The 13997-nt window shown below is 36.5% G+C and overlaps 1 protein-coding gene across 1 annotated transcript; it reads right to left on the reverse strand.

Moving 5' to 3' along the window:
• Positions 1–245: 245 nt before the first annotated feature.
• Positions 246–9661, reverse strand: LOC132014032 (cytochrome P450 7A1). Its single transcript, XM_059394609.1, has 6 exons — positions 9506–9661; positions 7594–7834; positions 6194–6771; positions 4421–4551; positions 2862–3037; positions 246–2059 (listed from the first exon to the last, which is right to left on the reverse strand). The coding sequence occupies exons 1-6, from the start codon at positions 9583–9585 to the stop codon at positions 1760–1762; spliced, it is 1506 nt and encodes a 501-aa protein (XP_059250592.1). The 5' UTR covers positions 9586–9661; the 3' UTR covers positions 246–1759.
• Between the last annotated feature and the right edge of the window lie 4336 nt (positions 9662–13997).

Consider the following 13997-nt stretch of genomic DNA (forward strand, 5'->3'; position numbering starts at 1 on the left):
GACAGAATTTCGTTCATCTTGTACCATATCTAAATAAGTTTACTTTTCTTAATATATAAAATAACCTACATAACCTACAGTAATATTGAATAGCCAGATTAAAAAATCTTCAATGGCTTGTATGAAATATGGTGGAGATTTTTGAGTGAATGACTATTTTACTTTTTCTAAGAGATGATTAATGAACAAAACTGTTGCAGCTTGTTACTAGGTGAATGTTTTAAACATTCTGATGATTTAAGAACTTAAAATTACACACATTCATACTTTTATTTCTGAAAAGTGAATCATTTCAAAATTATCTAAATGTTACAATATTTTCTCAGTATTTGTAGACAAAAGAAAAGGGAAATATAATTTACATATAAATACATATATAAGAGGCACCTGAGTGGCTCAGTCAACAGTCGGACTCTTGATTTCAGCTCAGATTGTGATCTCAGGGTCATGAGATCCAGCCGCAGGTCCAGCTCTACTGGGTATGGAGGCTCTTGAGATTCTCTCTCTCCCTCCCTTTCTGCCCCTCCCCCACAACCCCATGCATGGGTGTGCTCTCTCTCTCTCAAAAGAATATATACATAGAAAAGTATCAATAAAAGTGGCATAAATGGTAAGTCCAATGTTTAAAATATTTTACCAAAGGAATGTTGTGAGCAGTAGTTAAACACTACTATCTAGCCTTCAATTATTTTTTTAATGAACTCTTTGTATGTTTTATATCCAAGGCTTTCAAATGGTGATTTTCATTGTTTTCATTTTAAAAGCTATCACAGGAGAGCTACATTCTCTTCATTGATGCATGCTTAGTAGTACCAGAAAAACTGCTTTCTCTGAAAAAATCTGTTTAGTATGGAATCTAATGAAAATATAGATGAGATAGTTGAAACCTGACACAGACATTAGAGTTTCCAGCAAAAATACATTAAAGCATGAAGAGAAAATATTAAAACCTCCTTTAGTATTTTCAGGACACCAAGGTCACCATTTTGAAAGCCCTAATACTGCCTACAGGGAAAGCCAAAAAATGTTTTCTTTTGATTAAAAAGCATGATAAAATCATTTAATATATCTTTTATAATATACATCTACATTTGACTGTGATGGGGAGCATGTCAGGTGTGGATTTGGTTGTACTAAGAGCACATTCCCATATGGTTAGATAGTTACGGACTTCGGGCTATGCCTACTCACCCTTTTTTAAAAAAATAATGCTCTAAACTTCCTGCTATCTTTAGAGAGGCATGAAACTATCACAGGTGCTGGACAATATAAGGTTTATGTTCTAAAAAAGAAAAGAAAAATATATTCTATAGCTAGTCAAAAAATCATGTGGTTTCACTAAAACGTGAATTTGTACCTTTTTCATAATTATTGGGTTGTTTTTATAAAAATAAAGCTGTTTCCTTAGGAAAAAAAAAAAAGAAAAGAACCTTTTGCCAATTGGAATATCGTCATTGTGGAAAAAAAAAAAAAAGACATTTTCCTCTGAAAATAATTTCAGTGCCTGGCTAGATGAACATTCACTGACCTATTCAAATGAAAACGTATCATTGTCCTTCTAGAAACAAGGGTTTTTCACTAGCACAGTCTGAGATAGCATCTGGAAACTGCCACCAAAATGTTTAGATTCAGAAGCAAGCATCCAAGTATGGAGCTGGACCACGCTGACTCAGTGCCACCATTGCCAAAGCCGACTGTCCATGATGGTGTTCTGCAGGCTGGTAACATCATCTCATGTCCTCTGCTTCCAACCATATGTTCACAAATGTTTGAATTTATATTTAAACTCAATATCATTTAATGGTGGTAAAACGCCCAAGCCTGCACGGGATTGGTCCAAAGGGGGACATTTAACCTGGCTGTCCACAAGCTCCAGTTCAAAATAGGAAAGCATCAGAATCAAAAACTGTTTGATTTCCTGGACAGCAAATATTCTTCCCGGACAAATTGTCGCTCCTGACCCAAAGGGCATGTAGTAATACTTTAACTTTACTCCGTTACTATAGAAGGTGGTCTTTGTCTTCCCATTTTCATCAAGATATCGATCGTATTTAAAGGTCTGCAATAAAAATACAAAGAGAACACAACTATAAGCTAGTTCCAAAGGAATTTATCTGTTTCTTGACCTGGATGCTCCAAAGAATAATTTTCCTATTTAATCCAATCTAATGGCAATTTAGCAAATTCCCCACTTCTACTCAGAAATTAATAAGGAATAGGAACTTAACAAGAACTGAGGGGAACATAAAAGGCTTTATTATCCCTTCCATCCTGCCTGGGGGACTATTTCCTCCATTAGGGCAAAACAAGAAGGAAGAGTTCAGATTAGAAACTAGAAGAGACATATATATTAGCCTCTAATTTCCTGGATTTGGGAGCAGGCAGTTATTAAGGGAAAAGAAAGACAACAGCTTTGTTATCATGATCGTAAACATAATCTAGCAGAGCTGATGCAATGACAAGTATCAGAAATTGTAAAGTTCAGACCATCATCCAATTTTTCCAAAATTTATGAATATTGCACAAAAGTAAATAGACAATGCCTACGGCTTCAGTGGTTAAAATCAATTCTGCAATAGTAAATGTCCTCATTATTTTAAAAATTTATTTATTTATTTTAGAGAGAGAGAGTACACCTTTGGTGGGGAAGTGCAGAGGGAGAGGGAGCGACCTAATCTTAAGCAGACTCCCAACCGAGCACAGAGCCCAACATGTGGGGCTCCATCTCATGACCTGTGAGATCATGACCTGAGGCCAATGTGTGAGCGACTAAGCCACCCAGGTGCCCTGGTAAATTTCCTCTTTATTTCCATCTGGGTGAACATCACCTGGATATTGAGTTTTGATGAACAGTCACTTACCAAAGGGTCTGGGTAGATTTCTGGATCGAAATGCATCAACTGCGGGTAAAGAGCTATGATGTCATCTTTGCGGATGTTATAGGAACTGTCCTGGAGGTGCAAAGTGAAGTCCTCTTTGGCAGTCCGGATGTTCAGGGAGGCACTGGAAAGCCTCAGAGACTCCTTGATGATGCTATCTAAATATTTATAAAGGACAAAATGAGGAGGAGGAGAAAAGGAAGAACAAATCAATTATTTAGAGACCTCCTAATATGGAGTCTGAAATACTGCTAAGAGTGTATGACACAAGAACAAACTTGTGAACAAACTAGGGGAAGCTGGCCAGATAAAACTTTCCCATTTTATTTTTTTTCTGTTGCCACTACGCTGTAATCAGTGATTCACTTGTGTCTGAAAGTCATTTTTACCTGACAATCTGAGTTTATAGTAATCATTTCATAAAGATATAATCTTTTTGATCATCAATGACAACTAGACTTTTATAACTTTACGGAAAAATAATCTTATTTCTACATGACACTAGACATCTAATACAATTGGAGAAATCAGTAAATCACTTATGTGAATTATTCAAAGTTTATTGCTTCTGAGATTTAATATACTGATATCATTTTCATACAGAAATGTTTTTCCAGACGTTTAATGCCACTTCAGTTCAGTGTTTCCAAGACCCCATTTTCATGATTATGCCCCCTGCCCTACTGTCTGGTAAAGATGTAAAGGGGCAAAAAGAACCACCCTGCAAATAGCTGAAATAAGCAGATACAATGAGATGGTCTCGCCCGACCTTCCAGCTTCTAACATTTTAGCGGTCGTGTTTTAGGTGATCATCATATGACCGTGTGTAAAATCATAACATGTTAGCCATTTCTTTTACAAATGAGAAAAGCAAGTCCTCCCAAAATGAGTGACATGTCTGGGGTCTTCCGTGGTGGGCAGAACCCAACCTAGAACATATGCTTCTGGCCTCACGGTCCCTTCCACTAAGACCTGCTGCTTCTAACAACATGCATGAGGCTCTTTCCTCAAGAGAGAAGTCACAAAACAAAAAGAAAACTCTATATCACTATAAAAATAGAGTGCTTTTGTATTTCTGTAAAACATAGAGATGCAAAAATAAGAAATGCAAAATAACCATCTATCTCACCACTCAACCCATACAGCAAATCATGGTGTCTTGATGGTACTTTTTCCTCCTTTATTTCATGAAAATGAGTAATATGCTCCCATTAATCATAACATCCGTGGTAAGGATAATAATAATAAAGAAGACAGAGTAGGGCAGGGCAGAGAAACAGTTGAGAAGGTAAGGTCAGGAAGCCCACATTAACTCTGTATCTGGTTTCACCATTCCATCCCATGTATGAACTTAACCTTTCTGTGTCAATTTCCTGATCTGTTCTATAGAAACTAGTCACCAGTCATAGGATTGTGGTGAGGATCATACAGGACAATGCATAGGAAATACTTCGCTTAATGCCTACAGGTAAGTGCTTAATAGATATTGACGATTACTATTTGTGGAACACAGGAAATGAATTGTAACATAGTAAGCATACCTAACACCGGCATGTCATTCAGTTGCATTTGATTCAAACAAATAGGACTGCCGTCAAAGCTGATTTTCTGGCCAGCGTTTTCTAGTGTTTTATTCACTTCTTCAGTAGCAGCTTTCATTGCTTCAGGGCTCCTAGCAAAAGTGGAGAAAAGAAGAGATGTACAGAAAACAAAAGATCACCAAAAGATCAGCAAATGGATAGAAGTTTGCCCCTTCTTTTAACTAGGTGGTCAAGATACCAGAGAAGGTGGGAGAAGGACGTTCCCAATTACTTTTTACTCCTTTTAAAATTGTGTTAAGTCCTTGGATATTAGCAAGAATTGTTACCTTAAAAGATTTTGGGGGAAAAAAAGGATTTTGCAACACAAAAGTAAAACGTTGGCCATATTTTATAAATAAATGAGTCTAATAAGGATTAAATGGTCAAATTCATCATATACATAGCAGTTGAGAAGGAAAATTGCATGTGAGATAACAATTATAAAGGATTAGCTTACTTGCAAGTGGATATCAAAATTTACTCTTAAAACCCATACCATGATTTCATGTAGAACAACAGATTTTCCTTTCTTATATTGTTCTAACACTTTAACTTATAAAACAAATGTTTAGTGCGTTTTAGTGCACGGACATTTACTGGATCCTTAGTGCCATGGGGAGGGATTTATATAACATGACTGCAGTAAATTCAGTCTCAGAAATGTTCACTGATAGGTGTATGTGTGACTGTCATAAAAGGGCTACTGTTTGTAATACTATACTGATGTCATAGCCTTACTGAAAATATATGAATTTATTCTGGATGGAGGTCTCTCAAGTAAAAACTTGGGAAGACATTTAACATTTGAGACAGATTAGTATTGGGTTTTTATATCTGATATTGTTTCTAATTTTTTTTTTTTTTTGAGAGAGAGAAAGAGAGAGCACACACGCACAAATGCATGAGTGGCAGAGAGGGGCAGTGGAAGAATCTTGAGCAGGCTCCATGCTCAGGGTAGAGCCTGATGTGACGCTGGCTCCCCTAAATACTTGTTATATTAAAGACATAAAAACTATCAGCCGTCATTGGAAATTTGGCATTCCCAATGCTACAGAGTAGTAATTTTGTCTCCATGTGAGACTAACCATGAAATTTAACCAAAATAATCCAATAAACCATTTGAATGTCAAATTTCCAAAACATTAACACTTTGGAACACAATCATGTTATGTAAAGTAAATGCTGCATACAGAGTTTTTGTTGCATACATTTAAAAGGTAAAATCGAGCCAAAGCCCATCAATAATAATCAGTAGGATTGATCCGTAGCTATCATAGTTGGTCAAAGAAACACTAAGACAGAATTAATGGGGTAGAAACAAACTGTTAATACACAAACAACTAAGGCGTAGGCACTGCTCTCTCTCTGTCCATGAGCCAGAATCACTTAAAATACATTTTTATGATTATGAAGACAGAATTCATCAATTTAAGTAGGCATGTCATGAGGGACAGCCTGGGGATTTCACGCCCAGGTGGCCCGAACTGACCCTATGCAGTGCATTCTTTCCCCCTGGAAAGGTCTCTGCTTTCACAAGATGTGTGTCCCAGGCACGGTTGCTTATAGTTTTGTGAGGACTGGATGAACTGATACTTGTTAAACATTTATAAAGTAAATGTCACCTTCTTGATCGATAGCATGATAAAATACCGTGACTTTTTTTTTTTTAGTTAAAATAGTAGCTTTTCTACTTTCAATTAAAATAAAGAAATAAATGGATAAATTGCTAGTTACCTAATCATTTGAAATAAGCTCCAGAAAGTCGCCGGAATGGTGTTTGCTTGGGACGCCCAGAGGAGAGCAAGGTGTGTCTTAGCCTTATCCATGTCATCTAAGGTGGAAAGCATGTCATTCAGAAACCTGACCAGTTCTGAGATACGGTCTCTCTTTCCGAGGTTCTCATGCCTCAAGCCCTCTGCCAGCTTTTCCCTAGCGTGATGTGCGGTCTTGAACACATGAATAGGGAGGCCTGCTACCAGAGCAGGAAAGATTTTGTCAAATTCCTTGAAGTGGTCAAGGTTATTCAGAATGAGTCCTTTTTGTGCATCTTGCCCTGTAAGATCTTTGCCAAAGAGAGTTAAATACCCAGCTTCAAACATCACTTGGTAGCAGAAGGAATACATCCCTTCCGTCACCCAGGCAGACATCTTTGATTTAGATACCAGCGGACGTCTCATGACAAGTTGGAGGTTCTCCATCATGGCTTCTGTGAGGGAATTCAAGCCATCGCCCTGCAGGGTTTTGATGAAAGTTTTATTTATATTATCAGTGGTATTTCCATCACTTGGGTCAATGCTTCTGTGCCCAAATGCCTGATGACAAATGAAATGTGTGAAAAGAAGAGATTAAACTAGATGCAGTGCTAGAAAATGGCTGAAAAACAGATTAGATACTTTCATAATTCTCTACTTGTTAAAAACAGGACAGGAGGGAAATTGGCCTTTGCACATACAAGTTCATAGCACTTTCCAAATAAATGGCCAAATCCTACCCTTCCTGGAAGGCCAAGTTGAAATTCCAGCTCTTTAGGGAAATGTCCCTCAACCATGCAAGTTGCCCATTTTTTATTTTTCTTATGCTACTGAATCTACTGGCACGTTAATTTGGTATTAATCCGTATTTGTCTGAATCATCAGTTCTCTTCTATACTTTTTGCTAAGCGATGCCAAAATATCCAGTCACTTGCTTAACAAAATTAAGCTATTGTGTGGCAAAAATGTGGTAAAACAATTGTTCGGTGATCACTTTTCACCACATGTGCTCTGGGAATTATGTAGATAACTGACACGGAGATAACTAACATGTCAGTTATGTAGATAACTGACATGGCTGACACTAAGGCGTTTGTACCTGTCTTACTGATACAGCACCATCTGGCTCAGTAAAATATTTCATTTTTATTTCATCCCAGGTGATTAAAAAATGACAAATCTATACCTATGTTGACTTTTGAAACGATTATTACCAAGAGGTTCTGTCTAATTGGATTCATTGTATTTCTAAGAATCTCCATGGAAGGGTAACTCTCTTCAGTATCTCTATTTTTAAGTCTAAGAACATCAAAAGGCTAAATAGACTGACATACTAAAAAATAGAAAACAAGCAGAATGCTGTATAAATGGGAAACTGGTTACCTTTGCAGAAGTACTGAAGTGAAACTTTTTCCAATCCAAGTATTTTCCATGGCACAACACCTTCTGGTATGACAAGGGATTTGTGATGAAGTGAACATAATTTCCCATCAATCTGCAGGTGAAAACGTGACCATGTTTCCTTTGATTTGCTCTCAGGAACTCAAGAGGATTGGCACCAAATTTCAGAGCACATCCCAGGTACGGAATCAGCCCATTCTCCAGAGGTGGTTCACCCATTTGTCTGTAAGACACAAACATATGATGAGAATGGGAAATTACGAATTTTTTTTATTTACACCTGATTTAAACTTTTACTACTGACTTAAAATTTCAAAACTCTACAGTTATAGGTAGTTCTCTTGTTGATGGGACCCTGCTCTTCTACTAAAATAATGGGTTATATTAACCTAGTAACATGATATGTTGGTAAAAATGATTGCTAAATCCATCCATCCATGCATTCCACAAACACTTATTGGATGTCCACTGTATTGATAGTCACTTTTTCCAGTGATGAGGTTAAAGGATCAACAAGACTAACAAGATTCTGCCTCTCAGTACAGATGAAGCTACATTCCAGTGTTCATATTTTTCCTAAAAATCATTTACCTGAGTCTCTCAAAAATGTTTTATTTTATTGTTTTCTTTAAAGATATAGAATACTGAATTGCAGAGAAGATGGCAAAATTGAAGTTTTCAAAATCTTCATAGTTTAAAGATATTATTATTCTGTGATGATTCTTAAAGATAAGAAGAATTTTATTTGAGAAATTAGTTTATTTTAAAATTAAATTAGGTAAGATAAATATTGACAGGATCACCAACTGTGATTCAATACTCTTTCATGCTATTTGATGTCTCTTTTTTTATTGAAGTATAGTTGACACACAGTCTTTCATGCTATTTTAAGTGTTTTTATTAAAGAATATTAATTTTCCATCATAAACTGATATCCCTCTTGACAGAACTACTTAGCATAAAATAATTATGTTCATTTTATGAGCTCAAAGATAAGTAAGGTTAACTAAAACTGGAAATTATTAAGCCTGAATTAAAATACCTTAAAGCACATGCATACTCACACACAGGCACCCACACACACACACACCAACTTGTGAACAAGAGACAACACATAGAATTCTACATAGCTGAAGATATGCTGTAGGTTATTTTATCTTTTGGAGATTGACATAACAGAACACTGACATAACCCTCCCCAAGATACTCTTTGAGCCAATCAGAAGGTAAATAAATATGGCTATGTATGTTACCCTATTTGTATTTCTTGTCTTCTTGAACCAATTATAAATAAATGACATATAAATAGAAGTGATGTTATCTAAATTTAGTAGTTGCCCAATTTACCATAGTTGATTATCATTAATAAGAAGGTAATAGAATGACCAATGCAGGCTCTGTGCTCTTGTCCAAACCTAGGCTGAGACTATACAGTGCACAAGAACTAGCTGAGAAGAGAACATGCATTTAGTCAGAGCATCTATTTAATCCTCATGCTAGAAAGAAACTTTTTCCAATGCAGATCCCACTTACCACTTGTAACCTTACTAACCCAGACTTCTTCTTTATATCCACCCAGAAACATACACAGAGAATAAAATTTTCTTATAAAATTTCTGTCACCTATGTTTAACAAGTTTGTACATTTTTGCATGACCATGGGTATGTCAATACTAGAAGGGAAGCATGGTCATTCAATCTTTTGTTAGATGTAATAAGATGCCTTTTCGAATTTTTAAATCATATTTTAAATTTAAAGTTCTTTTGGTTAATAAAAGGAAGAAAATGCTAGTGAGCATAAGTACAGAACACCCGATTTATTATATAACAATGAAGGTAAAAGAACTTTAAATGAATGAACTAAAATGCGGCTTAAAGATAAAACTTTCCTTACCTTCTCCTTATTCCAAGAATAAGCCATAAACAACAGCACACTGCTACAACAATCCCCCAGATCAAAGATATGGTCATCATTTTGCAAATCTAATGCAAAACTTCTGAGGAGGAGAGTCTGTGATTAGAAAGGTAAAGATGTCACTGAATAGAGACTCCAGCTAGACTTATATAAGGTAAGATCCTACATTTGAATGACCAAAGCAAACAATTAACCATTTGTTCATCCTATTAGAAAAAAAAAAAATAACTGGCCTTGAACTAAGTCCACAGGTATCAGAAGAGGTTCCAAAACAATCAGAGACCTGCAATACTTGATAAGTTGAAGGTCTCTCAAACAGATGCTGACTTAACATTCAGATCTGGTAACAACAGCTAATTTTGCAAGTTTAGTTTCATGCTTATGAAAAGGACAAAACATAAAATGTTCAAGGTGAACATATCAAATAGCAATGTAAAATATAATAATCTGAAGAAAAATAAGCATATGTTATTGTCAAGCTAGTGGCTGGATCTTGTTACCTTTTGAAGAAGAAATCAATTTAAATGATTAACAAGAGATATGGCGGTCAAGTTCAAAGGAAAGAGAACTGGGTGAAAAGTTTCTGCTGCTTCATGTTTCAGAGCTTTTACAAAATCATAGATATTTTACTATATATAGTAACACACTACTTACCTAACACTCTTAAGAAAGTATCCCATGTAAGTTGATCTTCCAATTAAAGTGTTTATTTTAAGCATCACAATTTTATCAACCATTTTTGCTAATTGAAAATGTTTATTAATTTTTCTAATTGTTAAAGTAACACAATGTCCTTTCAAATCATTTAGGACAAAGTGAAACGTATCTTGGTAGAAAGTGAAAGTCAATTTATAATTAACCTCCACTACTACTCTTCACTCAGAAGCAATAACTGTTAACTATATGGTATGTATCTTTCTGAATTTAATTTCAGTGTACTCATATACATTACTTGAGCATCTATTCTGTGCCAAGAAATCTTCAAAAGTATTCTGGTTATGGGTGTTAGCAAAATGGATGGATTTCCTACTATAATGGAGACTATTTCAATAGAGAGATATTAGAGTGTGTTATGAATAAAACAAAATGTGGTGTAGAGAGTGCTGGGGATGAGAGCAACTTTAGATATGGTATTCAGGGAAGAGCTCCCTGAGGAGGTGACATTGAAGATCTGAATGACAAGAAATGATTAATCAAGTGAAAATCAGAAGGAAGAGAATTCTAAGGAGAGGGAACGCCACATGCAAAGGTCCCGAGTCAAGCATGAGCTTAGTGTGTCTAAGAACCAGAATGAAAGTAAGAGAGATCAGAGCAGAGGCACTAAGGGGCAACTTGGTTAAGGTATAAAGACAAGAACTAATTCAGATACAGTGATGCTTTAGAGTTAGTAGAGACAGATTTTGGAAGGCAACAGGTCAAAATACAAGCTTTAGTCTGTAGATTGCTGTGTGTTGTCAAGTTGACCTGGAACATAAAAGAGTCTGAAGCTGGCAAGAAAAATCAGATTGGAAATAGAAATCTCGAGTCTTCAGTTTTTGGATGGTATTGAAAGCCAAAAGACCTTGTAAGATCACCAAGGAAGAAAATAAGTCCAACACCAGGCCACAAAGTACTCCAATTATTGAGGTTAGTCAGAGAGCAGGAAAAGAGAAGATAGGTAAGGAAGAACCAAGAAGAAACCCAAGAAAATGTGGTGCCATAAGAAGCAAGAGGAGAATGCACTTGAAGTTGAGAATGAACTGCATCACATGCTACTTTGAGGTCAAGAAAGATAACAAAGAAACTTGGATTTGACAATATGGATATAGTTGGTGAGTCTCACATAAACACATAGAGATGGGTTATATTGGATACTTTTTTGTTGTTTTATAACATTAAAAAATAAATGCCACATTATGGACATTTCCTGTGTGTGTGAGAGAGATTCTTTATGTATGTATATGTCTCTTCACTTTTAATATGTGTATAATCTCCCATTGACTAAATCAGTTAACTGATTCCCTACCGATAGACATTTGGTTTGTTCCTGGATTTGGGCCATAGAATTCATAGAATAATCTCATGGTTTTTTTGCCTCCTTAAGCAGAGACCACAAATCTTTTTGTGTTTTGTGATTTATGATAATTATTAATATCATTGTATGGCAATACATAGATTTCTCAATAAACGGGTTTTTTTAGGGTTTTGTACACATTATATATATTTAGAATGATGTGCTTTTTTTGAATTACTGTTTTTCTCTATGACTCTGCAGGCTAAATTTTACATACTGGATATCACAGTTAGAGAAAGCACCAAACTAATATCTGAACAATTTAACCCTTTAGAGTCACCTCTCAAACAAACAAATGAAAACAAACAAAACACCTAAAGGAAAGGGGACGTGGGATCTCTAAATATCATCTTGCAACCTCCTGTGAGTCCATAATTACGTCAAAATTAAAAATTTTCAAATGGTACAAGAGAAATACGTTTGTAACCCTGGGAAAACTTCCTTAGGTTTTTGTGTCAGAACCCTACAGACTACTTTCAAATACAGCCTGCTTAGTATTTATCTCTATTTTCCTTACCCTGATCTATCCCTTTAACGTCTTCACTTACTATTCATCTTCTGTACAACAAAAGCCCAGGAAACTCACACACAGTTTCCTTCAGCTGGCTGAAGAAAAGCCATGACTTGAATATCAATGTTCCTATTTTTTTCTTGTAATATATGGTTTATGTGTTCCTTTTGAGGATGTCACTTCTTACTGCTGTCACATGTCCGCATAGGGATCCATTACACTCCTAATATGCTTCTAATCTGATAAGTGGGATTGTGGATAGATGCTTGTTACAGTTGTCAAAACTATTAGTAGGCTTCATGGAAGTACGTACAGGATTTCCTGGTGAGACAAGGGTGTAAATCTTCATGCATGGATTTTAGGACATCTCAGGGTGCTCAGAGAGTATCAGGTGTTAAATAAATGCTAGCTGAGTGGAAGGTCCTTTTCTCGCTTGTTTATTCTCCACTACGTGTCAAAATGTGAAATTTGTTTTCTCTTGCTCCCCTTCTCTCTCTCTCTCCACAATCACACACTCACTCTCACACACACACACACACATATACACCCATACACACCCACACTCACACTGAGCACCTACTCCTTGTGTTGGGCACTGCAGCAATACTGGGGACACAGTGGTAAATGAGACAGCCATGCACCCTGACCCTGTGGGGCTTCCACTGCAGTGGGGGAAAGAGTAAGTACCCCGATCCACAAAGAAGGATGTTCTCCTTGCCAGAAGGCCCAGCAGGATAATTGAGTTTTATCTAAATGCTCTAATCCTCCCATTGCCTGTCAATTTCCTCTTTTAGAGAGTAGCATAGACTACATGCTCACTGATGTGCAGGAAACCCTTGTTCTGAACCTCAGAGAATGGAGGGCCTGAGTCCAAGGCTCCATCACCATGAACAGATGTATACAAAACAAGCAGACAAGCAGAAAGCAATAAAGAACAACTAGAACTACCAGCTTCTGTAGACTGATGACACATTTAAGTGCAGTAAATATTATTTACATAGAACTTACACATCACTACGATTGCTTTAAATAAAATGAGATACTAATGTGGCCAAACAGTTGAGTTCAATAAGTTGTTTTCCAGAATTTACAAGTCAGACAAGATTGCTTCAATTAATGCAATGCTTTGCATTTTTTTCAAGAGCATTGCTGGACTCCATCCATGGACTAAAAATGCACATCAGTTTCCTAATTCAGGGCGTCAGTGGGAGATAAAAATGGAATGAGATGGTGAAATTTTGCTATGATTAATTTGGGGCTTTTACAATAAGCATTTAGGAAACATACCTGTTCACATTTGACCTGCATCATCTATTCTCTTTTTAGAAAATAAAAATCCCAATTATGTTATGGCAGATATAGAGTATCTGATTCTCAAATATGGTTTTGAACCTTAAACACATGGTGTTGAGGTTGCAAATGCCTAATACATACACATGTGTCCATTGAACAAATACAGTTTCACAAGACTAGAGAATAAAAGGTGTTAAGTCCTGTCTCAGAGATTCACGATGTTTTCACATTAGTTTTAAAGTTTTTACTTTTTAAAAGCTTCTGACATATACTTTCCTACCTGAATAATCAGCTCAGTTGGGCATGGCAAGTATTTTAACTATTTTGAAGATGAGAAAAGTGTCACCTGGGCCCCTGGATTCTCCTCTGCCTCTCCCTTCCACCTTTCTCCTGTGCTCACTCTCTCTTTCTCAAATAAAAATATTGGGGCACCTGGGTGGCTCAGTGGGTTAAATCCTCTGCCTTCAGCTCAGGTCATGATCTCAGGGTCCTGGGATTGAGCCCCACATCAGGCTCTCTGCTTGGCAGGGAACCTGCTTCCCCCACCCCCTGCCTGCCTCTCTGCCTACTTGTGATCTCTGTCTGTCAAATAAATAAATAAAATCTTTTAAAAA

Source organism: Mustela nigripes, chromosome 3 (genome assembly GCF_022355385.1).
Source record: "Mustela nigripes isolate SB6536 chromosome 3, MUSNIG.SB6536, whole genome shotgun sequence".
Taxonomy (NCBI): Eukaryota; Metazoa; Chordata; class Mammalia; order Carnivora; family Mustelidae; genus Mustela; species Mustela nigripes.